Source organism: Haplochromis burtoni, unplaced genomic scaffold (genome assembly GCF_018398535.1).
Source record: "Haplochromis burtoni strain Fernald_Lab_line unplaced genomic scaffold, NCSU_Asbu1 Contig_377, whole genome shotgun sequence".
NCBI lineage: Eukaryota > Metazoa > Chordata > Actinopteri > Cichliformes > Cichlidae > Haplochromis > Haplochromis burtoni.
In genome coordinates this window covers 127,412-151,404 of record NW_024582738.1, presented here as the reverse complement: position 1 = coordinate 151,404, position 23,993 = coordinate 127,412, and the positions used below count along the sequence as shown (strand labels likewise).

At 37.2% G+C, this 23,993-nt stretch overlaps 2 protein-coding genes across 2 annotated transcripts in view; one reads left to right on the top strand and one right to left on the bottom strand.

The window, feature by feature from the left end:
• The window catches only part of musk (muscle, skeletal, receptor tyrosine kinase), a 37,069-nt gene extending 28,305 nt beyond the window's left edge, over positions 1-8,764 (top strand). The window contains exons 12-16 of the mRNA XM_014340548.2: positions 531-705; positions 918-1,104; positions 1,201-1,395; positions 3,409-3,557; positions 7,049-8,764. Coding sequence (XP_014196034.1) covers positions 531-705; positions 918-1,104; positions 1,201-1,395; positions 3,409-3,557; positions 7,049-7,755 — 1,413 coding nt within the window. The 3' untranslated portion in view covers positions 7,756-8,764. The remainder of the gene's footprint in view (positions 1-530; positions 706-917; positions 1,105-1,200; positions 1,396-3,408; positions 3,558-7,048) is intronic.
• An 80-nt stretch (positions 8,765-8,844) lies between these two features.
• Positions 8,845-23,993, bottom strand: part of lpar1 (lysophosphatidic acid receptor 1) — a gene marked incomplete at its 5' end in the record, with an annotated part of 43,945 nt that continues 28,796 nt past the window's right edge. The window contains 1 exon segment of the mRNA XM_005943734.3: positions 8,845-17,513. Coding sequence (XP_005943796.1) covers positions 17,191-17,513 — 323 coding nt within the window. The 3' untranslated portion in view covers positions 8,845-17,190.

Below are 23,993 nucleotides of genomic sequence, written 5' to 3'. Positions count from 1 at the left end.
TTATGATTAAAGCTCATGACATACAAGCCCACCAGATGTTCCATATTTAAGTTGGCAGTCTAGATTCCAGGAACAGTCATGCAACCCCTAATGTCCCTCACAATAGCCCATGGTTATGGAGCTGTAACCTTACTACACAGAACAGAACCTGGAAGAAATATTTGGAAGGTCATCTTAGCTTCACTTTTGATTTGAGACTCACCAGTTTTAAAAACTATCCATCCAAATCAATTCTTTCTTTCACAGAAAACTCACTAGAACTGATCCCTCAGCAAAGGTAGATTTCCTCTTTACCCCCTCGGAATACAGGGTCAGCAGCAGAACAGAAAAGAGATCATGCATTACACAGACTCCAGCCCTGTACTCACAGGTTGCAAACCACGTTTATTCACCAATTAATATACTTAACCGTCCTTGTTGCAGTATGTATGTTGGTGATTTTTCTTTTTCTATTTTATTCCTCTTAGTGGGAAAGGCCTGAGAAAGTGTTTCTCTTTTTTTGATCCTTACTACTGTGCTTTATCCTGCAGGTTCCCCACCAGCACCATTTGTCAGTGGATGTCATTCCAGAGTTGAAGAATTCAGGCAATCACTGCAGGAACCCAGGAGGAATCAGTGACAAGCCCTGGTGTTATACCTTAAATCCGAACATACGCTGGGAGTACTGTGCTGTTCCACAGTGTGGGGAAACAAGCATAGCATCAGGTACTGCCCTCTGCATTCAGAACTTTTTTCCCCACTTCACCTGTTTACAGTTCCTGTTTTTCTTACACTTGAAACCAACACTTCACCTACAGTAGACTAAAAGCTACCCAGTAGCCAAAACTTTGACTGCACAATCTGGATTTTAGACAACAGAGTTCTAGATTTGTCATTTTTCCAAGTTTAGTGACTTTTCCTATATCTGTGCTTTTAAGTAGTGAAGCCAGAGTCTAGAGACCCTCTCCAGACCCCTCGTTTCCCTCCCGTGACCACAACATCATCTCCAGCTTACTCAATGTCTGTCATCGTCGTTATCCTGACTGCTCTTGCAACTGCAGTATTTCTTGCCGTTATCATTCTTGGCTGCCGCAGATGGAAGAAGCAACTGAGGAATCGGAAGAGGTAAAAGAAAGATGATAAAGATGGAATATGTTTCTTTATCTAGTGTCTGTTTTTATCCTTGTAATGCTCACGCTTATATTTATTTATTTTTATTAGAAGAGTAATAGAGACCCCGATGTTGAACGCCCTTCCATCAGAGCTATTGCTCGATCGACTCCACCCTAACCCCATGTACCAGCGCGTTCCTCTGCTGCTGAACTCAAAACTGTTGGCCCTTGAGTATCCCCGAAATAATATTCAATACGTCCGAGATATCGGGGAAGGAGCCTTTGGACGAGTTTTCCAAGCCAGGTGAGAAAGAAGAGAGAACTGGGGAAAGACAGCATGGACAAAAGAAGAGATGAACAAATATGATAAAAAGAGAGATTAAGGGGAAGCAAGAGTATTTCTCATCAAATGGTTAGAGATCTAAAAGGATGTTTTCTTCCAGCGCAGCACTGCTTTTGCACACTAATATTTAATATTGCCATGTCATAATCATAATCGCATCCAGGGACTAAGCTGATGATGCTGATATGTCTAAGGCAGAGGGAAAGGGCAAGGGAATGAGACAGGACTGAGAAGGATGACATGGCTAAACAAGGTCACTGGTCATTTTGAGAACTGCTGCGTCATTCACAAAGTCACAAGGCAAGCTGTTACAGGTGTCACTTTCACTGCACCCTGAGCCTGTTTACAGCATGACATGAATGTTGCAAACCTATCTCTTTAATCACACTCAATACCAGAGCTGGGTCATATTTCTAAAAAGTCATAAATCGGTCATGAGCATGAATCTAATTCTTTTAGGCTTGATAGATAGCAGTCGTCAGAAGTTTGTAGTGCTCGTTATCAGTCAGAATGTTGTAATATTGGTGCAATCTGCTTAAATTCATGATGACATACAGTGGCATGACTCCATGAAGCAAACATATAGCAGAGCCACTGAACCTATCAAATGTCTTTGACAGTTTTTTGTAGTTTACTAAAATAACCCAAATCCAATTTTTTTTTGGTTGCATTTTACAAGGTTTATTGAATACAGGATTTCACAATCACAGCTATCTATAATTGTTTGCTGTCACAGCCAAGAATTCAGAACAGCAGAAGTAAATCAGTTTAGATCTCCTCGATATAGGTTTTTCAACTTTGTTAGACTCCCTGTTATTCATGCACCACAGCCTTGTCACCCATATGACGTCCATGACTGTGCTACAAAATAAAGAATGTAAAGCTCAATGCTCAACTGCCTGTTTTGAAAACTAAAAAAAATATTTGATTAATACAAAAAAAAAAGGAATCTCAATTTAAATAGAATTTCTTATTGTGTTGTAAGTAACATGATTATAACAAGTCAACTCAAAGCAGCACACGATAGACAACATTTAAGAAGCCACATAAATCTAATGCAATAGATAAACGGAGGCATCAAATCACATCATATGATAGCTTGATCACAGAGCAGTACAATAATAGCATGCAGCATTATGACAGTAGCACATAATGACTATGCACAGAGTGCATAGTCAGTCAAATCTGAGAGATGTCCTTAAGGCTAGATGATAATCCCTCGTTGAAAACTAGAAAGGTGCAGTATATAGACATGAACACAAATACATACTCTAACGCACACACTTGTATGATTATACAACTATGATATGAAACCTCCAAAACAGAAGTTTCACAGGAATAAACTCATGTGCACATGAAGTACACAGTATGTATGTGCATTCTTTAGTACAATGTAATGTATGCATCTCAATCTAAATCAAAAGCAAACACAAGCTGTTTCCTGTGTGCACATTCACTCAGTAAATACATGACTATAGAGTGCACTTAATCATTTGTGACACACACACACACACACACACACACACACACAGCCACGTGAAAGATAGTTACTTAAATAGACCTGAGGAAAAAAATAACTTCTTCTCTGACATCAGCGCTTCAGTCTGTTTTTTGTGTGACTCTACAGTATGTGTGTGTGTGATATCATTGTTTTTATCAAGATTATTGTCCCAGCTATATCTACTTTAGGAAACATCATTTTGCGCCTGAGCCAACAGAGGAAGTATTTCTCTGTAGACCTATTAGCATAAATATGTGTTCATATATGTGTTTCATTCATATTTCTAACGCTTAAATAGCTGTGTTGTTTACTTAGACACTTTTGGGTAAAGCTAAAATACACATTTGAAACATATGGTAACAAAAGTCTGGTTTATGCATTAGTGACAAAAACATTAACAATACACTAGAAATACTGATAATATAATATTTTTGTGCTCAGTTCAAGAATATCTTTGTTTGTGTCTGTTTCAGAGCTCCAGGCCTGCTACCCATGGAGTCTTTCACAATGGTTGCTGTGAAGATGTTGAAGGAGGAAGCTTCAGCTGACATGCAGAATGACTTCCAGAGAGAGGCAGCACTCATGGCCGCATTTGACCATCCAAACATAGTTCGACTCTTAGGTTAGTGTGTGCTTGTGTGCAAACGAGAGAGAAAAAGTGTGCAACGAAAAATCTGATTTCCAAAGAGACAACGGTCACAGATGGAGCTTACATTGAATAATTGCCGAATCCCTGAGTTTACTTCAGGGAGAAGTAAAGTAAAGTGGAAAAACAGAAACATGGAAATGGAGGAAGAAGAAAAAAACTCAAACAAGATTGAAAAGACAGAATTGGACATGTAAAAACTGATAGAAATCAACATTTATTATTTGGTTTCAGAGTTTTATGGCCTGAAAGTGCATTTAGGTATCTAAAATAAATCAGTTATTTAAAAGAAGCCGGACCAAACAAAGAGCTTTTGAAAAGAATGCTTTTCAACTCATAGAAGAGTCTTTTGGGTCATTTAAAATAATATTTCTATTCCGTTGTTAGTTTTCACCTGCTTATGTTAAGCAACAATTTAACAATAAACTTTCAAAAAACTGTACAGCTTTCATTAAAAAGAACTAAATAATAAAATTAAAAAGAAAAGATTGCCTCTTAGTAATTCCCTGAGTCTGATTTTCCAAACAGCAATTTTTCTGAAAGAATTCACTCTCTTCAGATGCTTTTTTTTGTTTGTTTCCCGCTGTGGACCTATCAAAGTCCGAGAATAATCCACATAGTGCTGTTTGCCAGTAAAGAAGTGCTGACTGACAACTAATGTGCCTTTGTTGGCCAATATAAAACAAATGTGCTCTATTAAAATTCCGTATCTTCACTAATGCAGCTTATCTAATCTAATACAAACAGCTCACATCCAAATATATTTCCAGGAAGACATTTGGAGATACAGCATAGTTGGTGCGGTCAGCGAATAAACAGAGCTGTTGATCACTGGCTGTGCTCAAAGAAGTTTTCTTTTGCAGCTCCAGTCGTTGTGCAATATATTTCTTCAAAATTAGCATTCAGTCACTCCCTCACTCACTATTTTTTGTTATTTTCTGAGTGGCATTCATTTTAGATGACTCATCTGGAGAGTGACACACTAAGAGCAAAGACTCTGGTGTGCATGAAACTGGAGTTGATTAGATTATTTCCTTAACCTTTAATTACCCTCTAGACTAATAATATAGCCGTAAATCATGTGCAGGAATATATGCATCATCCAAAACACGAATGCGTCAGAATTAGATATACCATAAGTCTACATGTGTCTTGTGCCGTGTGTGGCCTCTGTCTTCTATATATTTAGCAATGAGTGAAACATTTTAATCCAGCTACCGTCCTTTAGCAAAGGTCACTGGCACTAAATTACAACTTGTTTCCCCCACCCTGTACACAGAAGCATATATACCCAGCCACCTTCACACACAAACACACACACATGATAATTGTTCTCTGGTGAGCTGTTCTATCTAGTGACCCACAGGATATGAATTAAGTGAACATGACCTCCAACCTCCTCCTCGCCCCTAAAGTTCATTGGAAGTATGTTGCAATCGCAAAAAAAGTGAACTACAACTAAATACAAATACTTTAGCTTCTGGCTTCAGTTGTTCAGAAAGTTTAATATAGATCAGAATAATTTGGATTTGGATTAAGAAATCTCACATTTCACGATCCAGGATCAGGTATTCAGTCCCACTTTTCTGCCTGTACAATTATCTTAACAAATGAGTGCATACTTTAATTTTTTTTGATTTGTATAAATAAAAAAAGTTCATCACTCAATTAAAGAAAAAAGATTCAGATTTCTTCATTTAACAATTTTTTCTTTATCTTTACCAGATGAAAATGTCTTCAGTGCACTTTCATCTGCTAAGGAAGAGAAACTGTGCTTGGGATTGTCTCAGTTCATGGTGTCATTATAATTAGAACGATGTGATTAATGGATGTTTCATAAATGATGCTACATAAAATAAAACTGGATCCAAGTTTTCTCAATCCTAAATTCCTGAAATAACTGTGTGCTCAAAATAACAGAGAAATAATAATAGTAATGATAAAAGAGTGGATTACATAAGGTTGTCTCATTCCACAATTTTGAAAATTTTGAATCTATTTCAACATTTTTGATCCAATCAGATTTTAAAAAAGATTACATCTGACCAACTGTGCGCTGAAGTACAGTGTTCCAACTCTGTGTTCCACCACTGAGCTGCACCTATATGAGCGCTCCCTTACTTGCAGTGGACATCCCTGGAGGGCAGTGCCAAATGCAGTCCAAGGGCTGACTGTGCAGTGATTTTCCGTCTAGCTAAATAAGGCCCTTCATTGATTTCCCCAGAATTCAGCATGACACATTTCATAATTTGTGTGGCTTTGGAACCTCAACAAGGAGGGGAAATAAATGTTACTGGGTTTGAACAAAGTTTAAACTGATTTAAAATGACCAATGGGCCATTGAGCTTCCAGTTTCTTTCATTGAAAAACAGAATCAAAATTATAACTGCAGCCAATAATAAGTTGGTACATTTCAATGCACTAACTGCATAAATTACACTATTCGTGCACTAAAGTGAGAAGAAAAGAAGAGTGAACTGAAGGCACTGTTTGAAAGTGGTGTATTTCTGTTCATCTAGCAATATATTTTTTAACTTCTGCTCAAAAGAACTGAAACTTTTTTGTGAACCATATGGATGGCAGACCGGAGGGCTAGTCTTGGCAGTGTGTGCTCACAAGCTGCAACAAGTACTCACAGGAATGGAAGAACAAACAAGCAGACAGACACTCTTTTATAGAGTTGTAGTAAATAAGGAGGAAATAAAGTAGGATGAATTTTGTCACTTTTGTCAAGATCCTGTTTCACCAAAGACCTCATTCATATGCTTGATTTTTGTTTTGTTTTTTAAAGTTGACATGTCACTCCTGCAGTTTAAGTTTTTATCCAATAAGTATGGAAGTTCTGTCAAATAAAGGTTGCATGCCCACTATATTCAGTATAAATTGGCATTTAACAAATAAATCCATGTCGTTTTAAAGATACTGTAGCACTGTTTGTGCTGTCCTCATCAAACATCCAAAGCCCGTGGAAGCCCTTACTGTTAAAAATGTAAACAAATAACTTGTATTAATCACAAGTGATATTTATAACATGAGCAGCCTCAGTCATTACACTCTCAATTTAATAATCTGCCTTCATTTGCCATCATTTCCCCAAACTCAGCTCAGGAAAAAAGTCCAAAAAAAGTAGAAACTTAATTTGCCAAAAATAAATATATCATATTTATATCAAAGATCCACTAAAGTAGATGTAAGAACTTATGCACGACTTATTTGTGAGTACATGCCCATCTGTGTTTATGTCTGGGTAATAGTTTTTTGGTTTTTTTTTTGGCATTTTAAGGTAAATGAACTCATTATGTGATACTGTAGAAGAAAAACTGTTAATTTAGTGTTTTCAGTGATGGGACTGATGTGTTTATGGTAAATATTTGTGTTTCTTCTTCAAAAACATCTGTGGTGGGAAAATAAAAGCGCTAATCTATATAATAGGCCATCAAATAGTTTCCTGTGTGCTCTCTCCTCAGGTGTGTGTGCAGTGGGTAAACCAATGTGTCTGATGTTTGAGTATATGGCCCATGGTGACCTCAACGAGTTCCTGCGCCGCAGATCTCCAACCCAGTCAGTGCGCACCCTCAGTCGTGCTAGCTTGTCGGGTCGCAGTTTCTCCTCTGAGCTGGAGGCCGGGCTTCTCTCTTGTACAGAGCAGTTATTGATTTCCAAGCAGATTGCTGCAGGAATGGCATACCTGTCTGAGCGCAAGTTTGTCCATCGTGACCTGGCGACACGGAACTGCCTGGTTGGAGAGGAAATGGTGGTAAAGATTGCAGACTTTGGCCTCTCCAGAAACATCTACTCAGCTGATTACTACAAAGCCAATGAAAATGATGCCATCCCCATTCGCTGGATGCCTCCAGAGTCTATATTCTACAATCGCTATACTACAGAGTCAGATGTCTGGGCCTATGGTGTGGTGTTATGGGAGATCTTCTCCCATGGGATGCAGCCATATTATGGTATGGGTCATGAGGAGGTTATTTACTATGTGAGGGATGGTCACATCCTTTCCTGTCCTGAGAACTGTCCTTTGGAGCTCTATAATCTGATGAGACTCTGTTGGAGTACACACCCATCAGACAGGCCCGGCTTCAGTAGCATACATCGGATACTAGAACGTATGCATCAAAACAGACTAAGCATGAATGCTCACACTGAAGCTGATGCTGACTGTTAACTGGTTTTCCCTGTACAAAAGGCATTGATTTGCTGTTTTAATGATTTAATGAATACTTACATTGGGCCCAAGCACTCAGTGCTGGGGAAAAATTATTTGTCTCCTTCATGATTTCTTATTTTATTTTATTTACTTTATTTAATTTCATTTTTGCATATTTGTTATACTTACATATTTCACTTGATCAACCACATTTTAATTTTAAATAGAAATAGCCAAAGCATGCAGTTTTTAAATGATGCTTTAATTTATTAAGCAGAAAATGCTATCCAAACCTGCATGGCCCTATGTAAAAAAGTAATTGCCCCCTAAACCTAATAACTGGTTGCACCACCTTTGGCTGCAAGAACTTGTACGACACTGTGGAGGAATTTTTTGCCCACTTTTCTTTGCAGAACTTAATTTACTGGAAGGTTTTCTAGTATGAGCAGTCTAAGGCAATCCTATACCACTCCAAAACCTTCGTTCTATGTGCTCTCAGTGGGCTGGCCACTCTTAGTAAGTGTCAGGACAAGTTTTCTTTATTTGTGGATAATGGCTTTAACTGTGATTTGCTGGAGTCCCAAAGCCTTAGAAATCCCTTTTTAACTCTTTCCACTCTTTTCAGTGAATTTGTTCACATTTTTTCTTGGGTTTCTTGAGATCAAGGTATGAATTATTTCATTTTAAGGACTTATAGCCTATTTCATTTAGTCAAACAGGTTCTAGTTAAGTTTTTTTTTAATTTTTTTTTATTTAACATGTCTGGTGTGATCCAGCCAGACCACAACATAAAGGTGACCCATCCTAATCAAACTTCAAGCAGCCACATCACACAGATGGTACAATTTTACAATGATTTTTAAATGTTTTTAATAATATGTTATTTCTTTAGGATGGAACACTAATAAGGAGCTGAGTGTAACTTCATGGTGGCCTTTATACCAAAACAACAAACAAAAAGAAACAATCTGAAATATTTATCAAACTTACCTAAGAAAAAAAAAAATAACCAAATTGCAATAGCTGACCTCCGTACATAAGATAAGAAGAGAAAACTAAAATAAAAAGGCAGTCCACAGCAGCACTGTACTTTGCATGCTCAGCTGGTTAAGTAATTGCAGTCATTTTCTTTTTGCAGCTTGTCTGTTCAGGAGACTGAACATGGCCACATTGTAGTCATTTGTATGTTGCTACTTCAGAATTCAGGATTTCAGTTTCTGACTGTTTACCGGGAGCTGTCCATCTGACAGGTTCACTTTAATTTTGAAAAATGTTAAACCTGAATCAGTTAACTCACCCCAGACCCTAAGTCTCTGAAATACTTGGAAACTAGCCATACAGATATACCATGGTCATTTTTAGCAGTAGTTGCTCTTGTACCTCATTCATCTGTTTTTTTCTTTTTCTCATTGAGAGTTTTTTTTTGTAAACGTTGATGAAAATTTAGCAAATGCTCTGAATAGGCTCAATGTGACCCTAAAGTTCGCTGGACAGAAAGAGAGAATCTACACTTGAAAGGTTTTTTCTTTAACAGTGTCGTAGAAAGGGATTGATGAAATATTTATTATAAGATTGTACACAACATTTCTCTTCAAGTCAGCTTGCTTATTCCACAGTGGCACACAGTCACTTTAAATCACTGATGATTGTTTTGTAGACAAGTTGGTATTCCACTACGGGGCATTCTGTTTTTATTTGTGTTTCTTTGGTTTTAGTTTTGTTTTATAGATGTGTTTTAGCTTGTTGTTGATATTTCTTGAACATATGAACAAATTACAGTAGGCATAAGTTCATTAATTCTCCTCACTTTCATTTACATTTCTCATACAGTTCCTCACTGAAGCACTAAAACTCACATATTATGAATAGAATTATTAATGGGACTCGTTCTACTGACTTAAATAGACTCTTGTAAGTGACAAACTGCCCACATGTCTTTGCATCCTCATTTTGAAAATATAAATCTAGAATGGAAGCTTATTAGGTCAGCTAGGTTAGAGATCATACTTAGTGCTTGTACTCTTTAACCTTTTTTCTTTGATAAAAATTCCATTTTGGTTACATTAATAGAATAAAAAAAGCTAAGATATTCATATCTAAAAAAAAAAACATGTTGATTTTGTCTAAGAATGGCTGACTTAACTGTCTTTTAAAATTTGCCATGTTGTTACATTTTTGCTGTATTTGTTGCATTATATCAATAATGTTTTGGGCTTTTTCCCTTTTGTTTGTCATACATAATTCACATTAAGTATATTTCTTTGTATTGCTTGCAAATAAACAGAATTATTGAACAGTTTGTACGTCAGAACTAAATGTGACTTTTTTTTAGAGTACAATGGATCTTTTTTCACAAGGTCTGCATGCATCTGAATTCAGGCAGTTAGAAAGGGATATTTACACTTGCCATCATACTTAACCCAAAACACCTCTCTAAAGAAGAAAACCCAAAAATGTCCACAATCACTTTCAAAGGTGTGTTGCTCTGGTTCAGGAGCTCCTACTGACATTATCACTGGTAGAGTTTTCTCTCTCTGAGCCCAAACTATATCTTATTTTATTTCATTGCATGTCTCTCTTTATACAAGGCCCTTAGTATCTTATGTCTCAGTGCAAGAGGATGCATTAGAGAAATGGTGCTACACAAAGCATTTTTACCATGAATTTCTATGTGACTGCAATAAGCCCTGTTTATTTGCAATTGTACAACTTCTTCAAAATGTCTGCGTTTGCATCTCAGTGCAACAGTGTGTGTGTATACAAGTTAAATGGAGGACATCTGTGTGCGTTGTGGGGGATGCCTATGTGTAAACTGTTTAGATTAGACTGTATGAAGTCTGGCCTTGCACTTTCATCCGTCTTTTTCTTGATCTACACTTTGGCTCAGAGTCTTTCAATCCTATCTCCATCACTTCTCCACCAATGAATACAATACAGAGAGAATCATACAATGGTATGTTAGTAGGTTTTAGACCGCATGTGGCGCTATCATGAAAATTATGAGGTGATCACATTCATTATGAACATGCTACTTCCGAATACATAATCATTACTCATTCTTTGTATTTTTATTTTTTAATCCTAATCACCTAGTCATCCTTAAACAGTTTTGTTAGTGAATTGAAATGTTTGTTTTATAAAATGCTAAACAGTCCTTTGTGTCATTTGTGTGTGTGTATAACCACATCAAAAAAACAGAAGCAAAGCATTTTGTTGCTCTTCTTTGGTGTGCTGTCCAAGGATGCAGATTAAAATTATTTCACAGGCAACTCTATCAGCCATAAAAATGCCTCTGCAAAAGATATGTACTCGTTAAACAACACTGGCACTTAATCCTGCAGGTTTATCTATTCTGTCAAAGGTCAACACTTTCAGGATGGTTTGGAACTCTTGAACAAGTATTCACAGGTCAAAGTTCACTGAAGTTGAAATCTATACAAAAGAGCCATGTGAATGTACTTCCTAATTTCCTTCCTATTTTCCTCCAAGAGTGAATCCATGATTGTGGTGTTTTGTTTCTTATCTGCAGCCATTGCAGTCATTTCCTTGTCCTGTCTCCATCTTCTTTGTTTTGTTAGTGTTTTTGTTTTCAGTGTACTGCAAAGCCATCAGCTGATCCTTACTGGGAGGTAACACTTATTCACAGTAAATTAGTAAAACAGAATTATTTTTGTGGCCTCATGAAAAACAGATCTTCACGTCTGGCAGTCATATGTTATTATAGTTGAGAATCACTTCCTGTTTTGTCAAAACTCTGTGTTAGTGTAACAGAGGAAGCTGGTATTTTCTAAGTGTTCTGGATGTGAGCTGTTTAGCAGATTTTTAATGTCTTGTTGACTTTTCCATCTTTCATAAATGTAGCTGGCAACATGATGCTCAACTCTATCCATTAAAGTCATTATAAAAACAGGCAGTAGGACATTTGACTAATGGGACTAATTTTTCACTCAGCAAACCATGGGAGGAACTATGGAAAGTGTCTATATTGACTTTGTGACTAAGATGTTACATCCCCCCTCACTCAGCAACTGTACAGAGAACTTCCTGCGTGGCCACACTGGCCCTGATTGGCCTTTTCGGGCAGCAACAGGACGTGAACAGACGTATATCAGTCAACTGGAGGCTACCACTCCAAAGCTGTGGAACAATAAACATAACAGAGCAAATGCACTCTCACACACAGACACACACACAGAAGGGGGAGACAATGTTGTTTTCCATGGAAACATCTCTTTGCTGTTGCAAGGACTGCTGCATACTTTATGTCACACATGACACAGACCCTGACCACTCTTACAGTGTAAGTAAACATACAGAAATACCATATTAGTGGTTCAGCTCCAGTTGTCTCTGCTTTGCACCTGTAACCACGTGCACATGGTGCATTAATTGTGCTACACTAAAGATGCAAATTTGACCTCTTTTCCACCAATGCTGCACCAGTGCTGGTAAAATGCTAGTTCTTTAGTGATGTCTTTCTTTCAGAAGTTGTGGCAAATCATGCTGAACAGAATCTGTGGGCTACATCTGGTTAGTTTCTCATATATCATATCTTCTAGCCACTGAGGCAAATTGTTTTTTGGTGGAAACACACAAGAGATGGTTTTAGACTGGGAATTGGCATTGTGTCAATCGAATATTTTGTCACAAATTAAATAAATTGTTTTCCATATATTCACCAGATAATCACTAACTTTTGTATTCCAAATTAATCAGCCTACAGACACCAAAGGCCAGTATAGACTAGACAGAGCATAAAGTAGTCATAAGAGTTTAATGGTAGTTCTACATCGTTATAACATTATTAAAAATGAGAAAACCTGTTCCATTTATCAATCAATCTATCAATCAGTCAATCGAATCTTTATTTTGAAAATATGAGTAATGATTGTAAATACATATAACAAAAATAAACATGAAATCGCTGAAAGCCATCCTATTAATGAGGAAATAAAGAAAAGCAAAAGTAAAATGTTACCCCAAAAATGTCTTGTTCAAAAAGCAGAAGGAGGAAGCATATGCTTATCAGTCCCTTCCCCTATTCAGCTCGTCCCAAATATATCTTTCATGATTATACAACCTAATGTATACGCATATACTATAAATAAATGTGCCTGTCTAATACACATTTTACATTCCAAAATCATCTAAGATGACTTCAAGTATGGCATCACATGTGTCTAATGAATTGTTGTCAACACTGTCTGCCGAATATGAGCCAAGTCCAGAAACACTGCCTCAGGAGACTGTGTAAAGTTCGGGAACTTATTCATTCAGCATTTTCTCACTATGTAAAACAGTCGCACACAGACAGCATTGAGAGGAAATGTGTTCCTCCTCCAACAATAAATACATAGTCGCACAAAAATTTCTGGTAACAGTTAAGGCTGCCCAAACTATGTTAGCAGGCTCATTTTCCACAAACTATTTAATGGCCTGGGAAAAAAATGACAACAACAACAACAACAACAACAATAAAAGCCTGTGTCTTTCTGTGTTCCTCATTCTGTTTGGACAAAAGCACAAATATTGGCATGAAATCAAACAGAACAACCATGACAGAGTCTTTGTTTTGTTTGTGTGTTTTTTACATAGGTCCTTCATTTCATATAGATAACTTTCACACACTTTCACCTGGAGTCAGGCTGATGTTTTTATTGTATCAACACCATGACTGTGGTTGGACATTTATTAATATTGGACTCTAAAGTAGAGATAATATGGAAATCACATTGATTTTTTTCACCATTACTTAAAAATATAAAACATGTGGTGCATGTTTTGTTTTTTTCTTTGCCTGGAAACCTTCAACATCATTTTAATGTTATGTTTCACTTTGGAAAAACAAAATGTTCAGATCTACAGCTTTGTTATTTGTTTTGTTTTTTTATTAAACACATCAGTTTTTTTTTTGGTATTACAGAATGTTTCTGAACTGCATCACACAGTGTTTGTGTCAAGCAGCATCAGTTGAAGGCCACAGCAAACACAGCACACATCATTCAGACAAAATAAGAAGCAATCAGGGTAAAATGGCCATGACGTTATAATCTAAGGAGATAAAAGTCATCACACCATTTTCTGGGCAGTTTCAGGAGGCCTGTTGTTGACATATGTAGCTCTCTCTCCCTCTCTCTCTCTCCATACATATAACTAAACACTGGCATAAAAGAGGGCAGGCATTGTATCCATACTGATACTTGCATTTCTACATTGGCTAACAACTTTTAATTTGGTAGGTTGTTAGCCACAAGCTGTGTTAGCTGCATGCTTTGACTTGACCTCTAGATGCCACTAAATCCTACACTCTGTCCTTCTGAAACATATGCAGGACTGGTGTATTAGCAAGCTTGAAAAGTAACATAACACCGCTCTTTTTTTTTTTACTCTTCTCACTACTGCAGTGTTGTACAAGTGCATACAGACAGCACTGATGGGTGTGGTTGCGGCTAAACACATTTGGGTATGATTGGACATGTTCTAAGCTTAAAACGTTCAACCAGAAGAGGGCGAATCACTGCTTTTCTGCTGTTAATTGACTTTTTATGGACAGGAACTGAAAAGCACTGCACTCATAGATATTGAATTTTGCATCACAAACAAGTTAATGTTGCTGTAATAGTGTTTATGGGAAAGTCATTATTTAGGATCACAATACAAATGGCATTTTAAAAAAAAACATACAAACAACCCTACAGTACATCTGGACAGAGTATAACACAGTGAAATTTACAGACACAAAACATGTTTCCCTTTGGTGATTAACTTTGCATAATATATTTTATATATACATATTGTACACACGTACTTACAAAGGTACACAAAGACTGACACACTAGTAAACAAAGACACTGAATGTTTAGTTGGTTTGATATAATAACCTAAATTAATACTTAAAAGAAATGTTACAGTGAATTTCAAATATGGAGTGTTGGGTCCAGAGCCATATATTGACTAAATCTGGTCAAGATTTTTATGACATTAAAGTGTCAAGCTGGACAAATTTAATGCAACACGTTTGCTATGGGGGATTGGTTCCTTAGAATATTTCTCTCATTTTGTCTCAAGTAGAAGTACTGCTAGGGATTAAAAAAAAGCACGGGCACAGGAAGGAAATGACTAATAAAAGTGATGACTGAGGTGCCCTAGGGCACAGTGCTTTATCTCACACATGCATCAAAAATGTATGCAAGTGTTGCAGAGTTATGGTGAAATTTTTTTTGGTCTGTATATCACAACATAAATTGCCTGATTAATAGGCCAAACATCTGGGCAAAGATACCTGGTGACTTAATGTTAGCTCTGCAGCTGAAATTCCTGAAAAACATCTGGTTTCCTGGAAAACGTTTGACTGTACTTTTGGCAGTGATTCTCACTTTGCTGTCAGTTTTTGGGAGGTTTGTCTATGTATTTTGGCCAAAATGTGTTTTGATTTAAAACATTCAGTTTGCAATTTTTAACAATGTGCATCATAGCATTGCCATGCTGGATTTCAGCTGGCACAAAATTGCAAGTTAATGAGAGCACTTGTGGAAATATTACACCATTCGAACTGCACTGACTCATAAGTGAGTCAGTTATAAAGGCACCCTAAGGCGGGAAGATAAGAATAGACTTTAATTTGTCATTGCTGTCATAAAAATCAAAATAAGCTACCAATAATACTTTAAATGTAAGCGTCAACTATCTCTCTGACAGAGACACAAAATAAAACATGTTTTGGTTGGATATCTGCTTACTTCATATCACTGATACCAGTGTTACAGCAAGTAAACATCTATGCTGGTCATTGAGATTTTGTTAAACAACTGCAGCATTTGCTAAGGCTTAATGCATTTCTGTGTCTGTGGGGTTTTAGTTCAAGAATTCTCTAAACAATTAATTCAAATTCTTTATTTTTTTGTTTAAAAAATGTGTTTTTTCTAATGGAGGTGAAAAACACAAAAACTAAACTAAACTGAGGAGCACTGCTTTTGGCTAACTTTCACTGTCTACCACTGACAATTTACAAACTGCCTTAAAAGTGTACACCTTTGAAGAATTTGACACAACAAACTGCACAGTTTGCTGCTAATCAAGGTTATGTTGTGAGTCATTAGCCATCCCAACAGCATAGTCATAGCATTGTTGTGCCTAGAGCCCTGCCTGACACAGTGGCTAGCATGGCTACACCAGAAGTGAGGTAGGTAAATGCTCACGTATCATCGTTAGTTCATGAAAGCTGGTAAAAATAGAGTGGGAGAAGGGTTTTGAGTCAAAAGGTTTGATTTTCTTTTTTAATTTTAAGTTGTTCTGTTAAATAACCCATTCTCAAGGTACCACAAAGCAATTTGGTACTAACTCGGGCGATACTTTCACATTCACTTCCACAATTCCCCCTTTTCCCTCCCGAGGTCAGCATCAGGGGACCAAGGAAAACACTGAGAGGCAGTCTGCTCAGCACATTTGGTGTCATAATATGAAGTCTCTGAGAGTGCACCAAACATGACTCTGATCCTGCCTTCACATAACTGTCCTCCTCTTACTCTTTTCCCTGGAACAGCCTGCCTTTAAATCCTTAGAGGGAGTAAACAATCCAGGATTTGTAGCAAACATTGGATCCTTACTTTATTTAAACTGAATGGAAGCAAAAACCTGATTTAATGGATTCACAAGAGCGTGTTCATAAAAGAGGATAGGTAGAATAGAATGAAAAAAACAAACAAACCTGGTTGTACTTTGTAACTTACTTGTTGCTAAACAATAGATGACAACTCTACAGCAGAAAATGATAATGTTTGAGGTTATTAAAATACTGTGTTGAATTCATGGATGAAACAGTGTCACAGGGTTTTGGTAGATTGCAAAACATGGAAAACAAGTGAATATAGGCAGGATTTCACTTTGGATGACATCTTTTGAAATATATATAACATTGGTAACAATATCCTGCTTTGAGCCTACACCACATCCATTTAAAGTTAAAGCTTCTGCCCGACAAATGGAGATGAAAATCAAAAACACTATGTTGTAAATCTGGGATCAGGTGAGTCAGCAACCAACAATAACATAAATGTAGGGTGTTAAGTTTGATACTTTTCATAATGATGGGGCTCTAGACGAGTAATAGTACAAACCTACCAGGCATAAAGTTAGGAAGATTGGATAAAGAGGATGGACTATACTGGCAATACTCTACTTCACAGATTTTAAATAGTTCATATCATCTTTACCTGTGACAACACATTTAACACAAATGGAAATTAACAAACAAAATAATAACAGCCTATCAGAGTTCTCTTCAGCTCTGTCTTCAGACAGCTTGAGTCTTTTCAGCTTTCATTCTAGTTGCCATATTCTTCTTCACATACACTCATTTACCTTCTCTCAGTCTGTATCTCCTGTAGAGAATAATCCCTTCAAGATGGATTCATATCCAAGACACTGGGCTTTTTCTTTTTTCTTTCTTTTTTTTTATACCACCGAATGTTCATTGTGGTGGTGATGGTGGTGCATGGTGCTGCCAGTCAGCACCGTGTGATTGATGGAAGATGCAGATCGGTCGGATCCCTCTGCTGCCGTCCCATTCACATTCTCCTGCCTCTGGCAGCACAAGATCTGCCTGAAGGTTGCGCTCATCTCCTTGTCACGGTAGGAGTAGATGATGGGATTCATGGCAGAGTTGAACTCGGCGAGTAGCAGGAAGAACTTTTCGTAGGTCAAGACATTGCAGCTAGCGCAGAAAACATCAAGGAGGAGGATGACCAAACCAGGGGTCCAGCAAATGATGAACGCACCTAAAAAAACACAAATTGTACATATTAGTTGAGGTAATTGACACGCCCATCAGAAAACCGAAGCCTACTCCATCCTTTCATACACTGCGCTACATAAATGGTAACTGGACTGGTACTGTTCTTAATTAATAATGCTTTTCTACTCAATCAGAGTATTCAAAGCACTCTTTTTTATATAAGCCTCATTCATTCATTAACACACATTCATATAAGTCCTTTCTTTCTATTTCACTTTTACATTAAAATTCATACACTCACACTTTGATGCATCAGTGGATACTTGGGGTTCAGTATTTTGCCCAAGGGTACTTCGACATAAAGGTTGGGGGAGCTAGGGATTGAACCACCCACTAACTCCGGAGTAACAGCCACCTCATAATGGAATATAAACCTTAAAAGTAATCCACATCATAACTGTTTCTATTTTAAAATTGTCATAAGTATAATACTTACATACTTGGAGCTAACATGTAATTTTGTGATATGTATGAAAGAAACCTTTTTGCCTTAGACTGAACAATTCAATACTATTTATTTTATTTACTCGTCTCTTCACATGAATCAAGCTGACTTCTTCCATTTTCTGGAAGTGGGTCAGGTCAACTGAGTGTTTAGTTCCACAGATGATGACACTAAGATTCATCATATGATGACACCATGAATTTACAAAGTAATTTGTGTTTGTTTTAGGATTTTAAAATTGTAGCACATAGCAGTTTTTGATCGAAGAATGCAAGATTCATGTAAGTAACGGTCATGACTCATGAGCAACATTTGGGAACTGATTACTTGGTTTGGGCTTTTGCTAACTTACACTTGAATAATAACTAGTCAGTACAGGCAACTTGGAAATGGGTCCTTTTGGTGCTACATTAGAATTCATCCTACCACCTCTCATAATTCTAACAAAACACTATCAATCCACTAACAATGCAACATCCTGTGTTTGAATCAGATAGATATTTCCTTTTCCAATCACAGGGCCAGGGACCCCATTAAATTTGACGCATTGATTGCTTTTAGACCACCACTGAGGTCATCACACATCTATTTCTGCTGTTAATGTGGCGATTTCAACTACATTATTTCCAAGAGTTATAGGTGTTGCCACTTATGCAAACCCTAATCATTAGTGCTGGTATAGCAGAAGAAGCTTTTGTCACAAAGTCCTGTTTTGTTTTTTTTATACTGTGGTAACATCTCCCTCAGGGCTTCTATACTGATATCAATACAAGGGTGGTAAAAACCAGCACAGTCACACATTCGTTTCCTTCTACAAACTGGCAGCAGCAGTGGCTGAGCATGGAAGGTTACAAAAACTGAGAGGTGCGCAACCCTATGACACTGTTATTGTCGTACAGTGCCATTCGCGAAGTATAATAGTCCTCTAACACAGTACACTCTCTCACAAGCAAATGAGGCCCCAGCTCACTAGGAGGTTTGAACCAGATACCTCCTCAATGTGAGGCAACAGTGGTAGACACTGCACTATGGCGGTGTTTTAGTGCCTCTCTATAATGAGCACACATAACCCTCACTGATAGCCTTCCTGCCCGTTTTCTCAAATGTTTTTTGTGTATCTGTTGAAACAAATAACAATCACTCTACAACCACATTAGCATCACTTATGAAGCACACCACCATTAGTCAAGAAAACAAAGTACCAATATCTCTTTATGACCAAATGTAAGTAAAGAAAGGTTAATAAGGTCAAAAACCTCATTAAAAATTGATGAAAAATAACTTAGATTTAAGGGATTTGAATGACTGTGATAAATATTAAATATAAATAATAAATCAGCTATGCACTTTGTTCATTAAAGTGGACTCTTCCCCGAGTAGATGAAATATGTTAGCGCAGTGGAAAGGGTCACTGACATTACTCGTGCATGTCAAGTGCTGCGAATTCAGTCATCAGACAATATTTGTCCTAACTATACGACAACTATAGGACTTTCCACTTGGTAAAACAAAGAGTCTTGATGAGAAATGAGCAGAGTTGACAGAGAGAGAGCGAGAGCAAAAGCGAGAGAGTATTGACAGGAAGGTCTGTTATCTGTTAGTGTTGTGCAGGCGGCAGCTGCAGCGGAGCTTGACCTCACTTCCTAACTATGCAAGCAGACTCTCCAGAGTTGGATAAATTTCTCAAGCAGTTCATTGCCCAGCAGAGAAACTATTTCAACTATTTGTCTCTCAGTGAAACATCTTACTCGGAGCAGGACCAGACTCAGCACAAAAAATGCTCAGAGGAAACATTTAGAATTTCCAGTCTGAAAAACAAGAGAAAAAAAAAAACCTTGACTCTAACATTATGACTGCGACTGTATTTTCTGTTTTTACTGTCTTACTGTGTCAGTGTTGATGTAAACATTTATTAGGCATCCAATCTATCTTAACCACAATCCACAATATGTTATTGTCGTAGTAGGGCAAAATCCATCAAAATAATAAATGAAAAAATCTGATCACGTCCAGTGAAAAATATATAATAAAACACTATATGTGCATATATGTAAAGGAAATTTGTTTTATTTCCACTCAAAATGAGAAAGGAATGCCGTTTTGTGATTTTATGGCCTTCGAGGTTAACCCTCAAATTCTTTAATTTCCTTCCTGAATCCTAGAGTATATAATTACCTTCATTACTTATATTTATTGCAGAATTTCCTCTTTACCCCAAAAGAATATGGCTGGTTTACCATAGCCACAGTGTACAGTGTTACTACCATGCCAGGTTTACAGAGGGTAAACCAGAGTTTTGTTTATGGAAGCAACATGTGATTCTTTTTTCTTCTTTCTTTTTTTTTGCCCTGTCACTACTTAAAAATGCCACATGGAGGGAAAAGAGGCTGGAGAATGGAAAGTCACTGGAAGAAGGTAAATAAACACAGCTCTGAAGCAGGCCTGGAAAGTGTATGGAAACGTAGGAAAACTACTTTGGCACGCTCATTGTCTTATAAAAATAAGTAAGTACATAGAAATGTGTTAAGATGTGTGTGGCTATTGCAATGACAAACTACTATTGCAACAGTTTCATAAATGACACATTTTCCCATTAGTTTGTTAATGGCTCATGTGTCACTAGAATGCAGTAAATAAACCTTTAAAGGAATCGTTTTGCTGTCAAACCTGATAAAGAGCTTTAGGGGAGACATTTTTAGTTTGTGGAATGATTCTCAAGATTTACGTAACTCAAAGCAATTATTAGAAACAGCAGCGCACAATGGATTAACTGTGCCATTGCTCATGAACAACATATTAAAAATGTATTGCTTCAAGGGGGTTTATAAAGACTGATCTGCAATTTTACTTCAACTGACTCTCAACACAAATATCTAATTAGCCAATCAAATGTCTTAAGGCATTTAGACATACAGACATGAGAACTAGCTAAACTTCAAACTGAGAAAGAAAGGTGATTTAAGAGAATTTGAACATGACATGGTTGTTGCCAGATGGGCCTGCACTCCCATAAATACAGTTTCTGAAATACTGGCCTGGTCTGAGTATTTATGAAACTGCTGCTCTACTGGGACTTTCCCACACAACCATCTTCAGGGTTTATAGGGAATGGTCTGAAAAAGAGAAAATACCCATGGAGTGTCAGTTCTCTGGGCAAAAATATTTCACTGATGGCAGAGGTCAGAAGAGAATGGCCAGACTGCTTTGAGCAAAATAATCACATATTAGAACCCAGGTATACAGAAGAGCACCTCAGGATGCAAAACATGGCGAACTTAGAAGCCTGTCAACTAAGACGAGGAAACTGATGCTACAATTCACACACATTCACCAAAATTGGACACCAAAGGATTGGAAGAACGTTGCCTGGTCCAATGAGTATTGTTGAGGTTTAAATTTATCATCTCAAATGTTTATATGCTGATTACATTGCTTTATATAAGAAAGGCCTAACTCTGAGTACACTCTGTGCCAAAAGTCCTGACAGGAAACTGCATGCTTTTGCAGCTAGAATCAAGTGAAAGTGAAACCAATTAGGCTGTTCGATGCACACTAGAGAGCAAGTATATACCTAGGCTTCCGTTTGTGCTTCAGACCTTGGGGTGTGTGTTGTGTGCAAAGGTCTCCATATCCAGGATATGTTAATTAAAGATCATTTTTAAAGTAAAAAGACTACTTTGAGCCTTGTCCTTTTGGCCATAAAGAATCCGAAAGAACCGAATTTAATAGTATCAATTTCTGAAGGCATTTAGACAGTGAGGTCAGAATGTGGAGTAAACAACATCCATCTATGCGTAATATCAACACTTCAGGCTGATGCTGGTGATATTATAATGTGGAGACTGTTTTCTTGGCACATTTTGGACCCAGTAGGACCAAATGGACATTATCTAAGCACCACAGCCTACCTCAGTATTCTTGCTGACCTTATCTATGCATTTGTGACCACAATATACAAATCTCCTGATTTCTGCTTCCAGCAAGATAACACACCATGTCACCAATCTCTCACTATCTCAAACTGGTTTCTTGAACATGACAGTTCGAATGGGCTCCACTATCACCAGACCCCAATCCAAAGGAGCACCATTTGGATGTGGTAGAATGGGAGATATGCTTCATGGATGTGAAGCTGACAAATAAGCAGCAACTGTGTGATGCTGTCACATGAATGTAGAACAAAATCTCTGAGGAATGCTTCAGTCGTCTTGTTGAATCTATGCCACCAATTAATTCGGTACTAAGGGGAAAAGGGAATCCACCCTCGTACGTCCTAGGTGAGCCTAATAAAGTACAGAGTTATGTATGAGAGGTTGTTCCTGTACACTCTCTAACTATGCAGTTTCTCAGATTATCATTTAGTTACTTAAAAGAAATTTTACATGATGCATTTGTATAAATGTTTACTTAGGACTATCCTATCCTATAGTATGAACTGCTAATATTAATATGTATTGCTTTATCCAAGTGTAAGATACAGCAACAGTTTTTTAACCACCACCATGCTCTCTTTCTTATCTTAAGACTTTTCTTAATGCTCACATGGCAATGTAATGGCATGAATGGTAAGTATGGTACATATTTTTTATTTTTCCATTATTTTCCACAACTTTTATCCTCTGTTTTTTTTCCTTACAGAAATAATATTTTATTAGAAAAAGAACATGGGTCTATGGCCTAGGTAACGAATAGGTGGACCACAGATGCATTTCTTTATGCACCCATACCTATACTACATATTTATCACACCATTTCTATTTTACTCTGTGCAACCTTTGTCGTATTTATGGTAGGGTTATTTTAATCCTGATAGATAGAAGAAAAGGGGAAACTCAAACTACACTTTTTCATGTATTTTTTTTTAAATAAGCCCTTTATTTAAAGACAACTTCTTGAAAAGCTATTTTTAAATTTTGAATGTAAACCTTGCTTGCTTTACTTGCAAAAAGAACATTTTATTATGAAAGTACCGTCCAGTTCATTGAAAATAAATAGGAAACACTAGTTCAACAATGGTGAATTGTAATTTCTTTCTTTTGCTTCACAGCCAGTTGTTGCCTGTTTACAGACAAGTGTTAGGCTATTTGTAATATACTGCATTGAATTATAATCTATAAGGAACTTTAGCATATTGTGGACCTTTGTTTGAGGAAACTTTCTCTATCCAGACCTCCTTAAATTCTAATTAAGTATCCTTGGTCTATGGGAACAAAAATAAGGAAATAATAGAGGCCAGATTATGGCAGTGAACCCTGCACTCCCACAAAGACACATGCACGCAAAACACACATGCAGAACTGAGGGTAGATAAACACTCACATGTGCAGACACAAACACATGCAAACACTCACTTACTTAATTATACATGGCACAAAGACAGATGGGTTAAATATTTTGACGATGTTGAGAAAGCACTCACAAAACTTTATTCCATCCTTGAATCTGTTGCCTCACACCAAACACTGTAATCATTATTATGTGATGACATTTAGGGGGCTTTGGTGTCATAGCACGTTATCCCTCTAAACATATTAGTAAGTGTGCGTCTGGTTCTTAATCTAGCATTTTTTTCAGCAACACTTTTGCTCTAAAAACTGGTCAGGTTTCTATTATTTTTCATTATTAAGATGCTGGTCTTAGTCACACAATGAACAACCAAAGAACTGTAAAAAAATAACATCTGTGATTATCTGTCTTCTTTTTCCCCTCATTCTCCAACAGGAAGTAGGCTGCCTCTCTCTGAGTGAAGCTGGCAGGATGTTCTTGTTAATATGGAGTGCTTTTACCCTACTGTCACCAAGATTCATTCATATTGTTTGTTTTTCTAATGCTACAGGGAGTGCAGAATTATTAGGCAAATGAGTATTTTGTCCACATCATCCTCTTCATGCATGTTGTCTTACTCCAAGCTGTATAGGCTCAAAAGCCTACTACCAATTAAGCATATTAGGTGATGTGCATCTCTGTAATGAGAAGGGGTGTGGTCTAATGACATCAACACCCTATATCAGGTGTGCA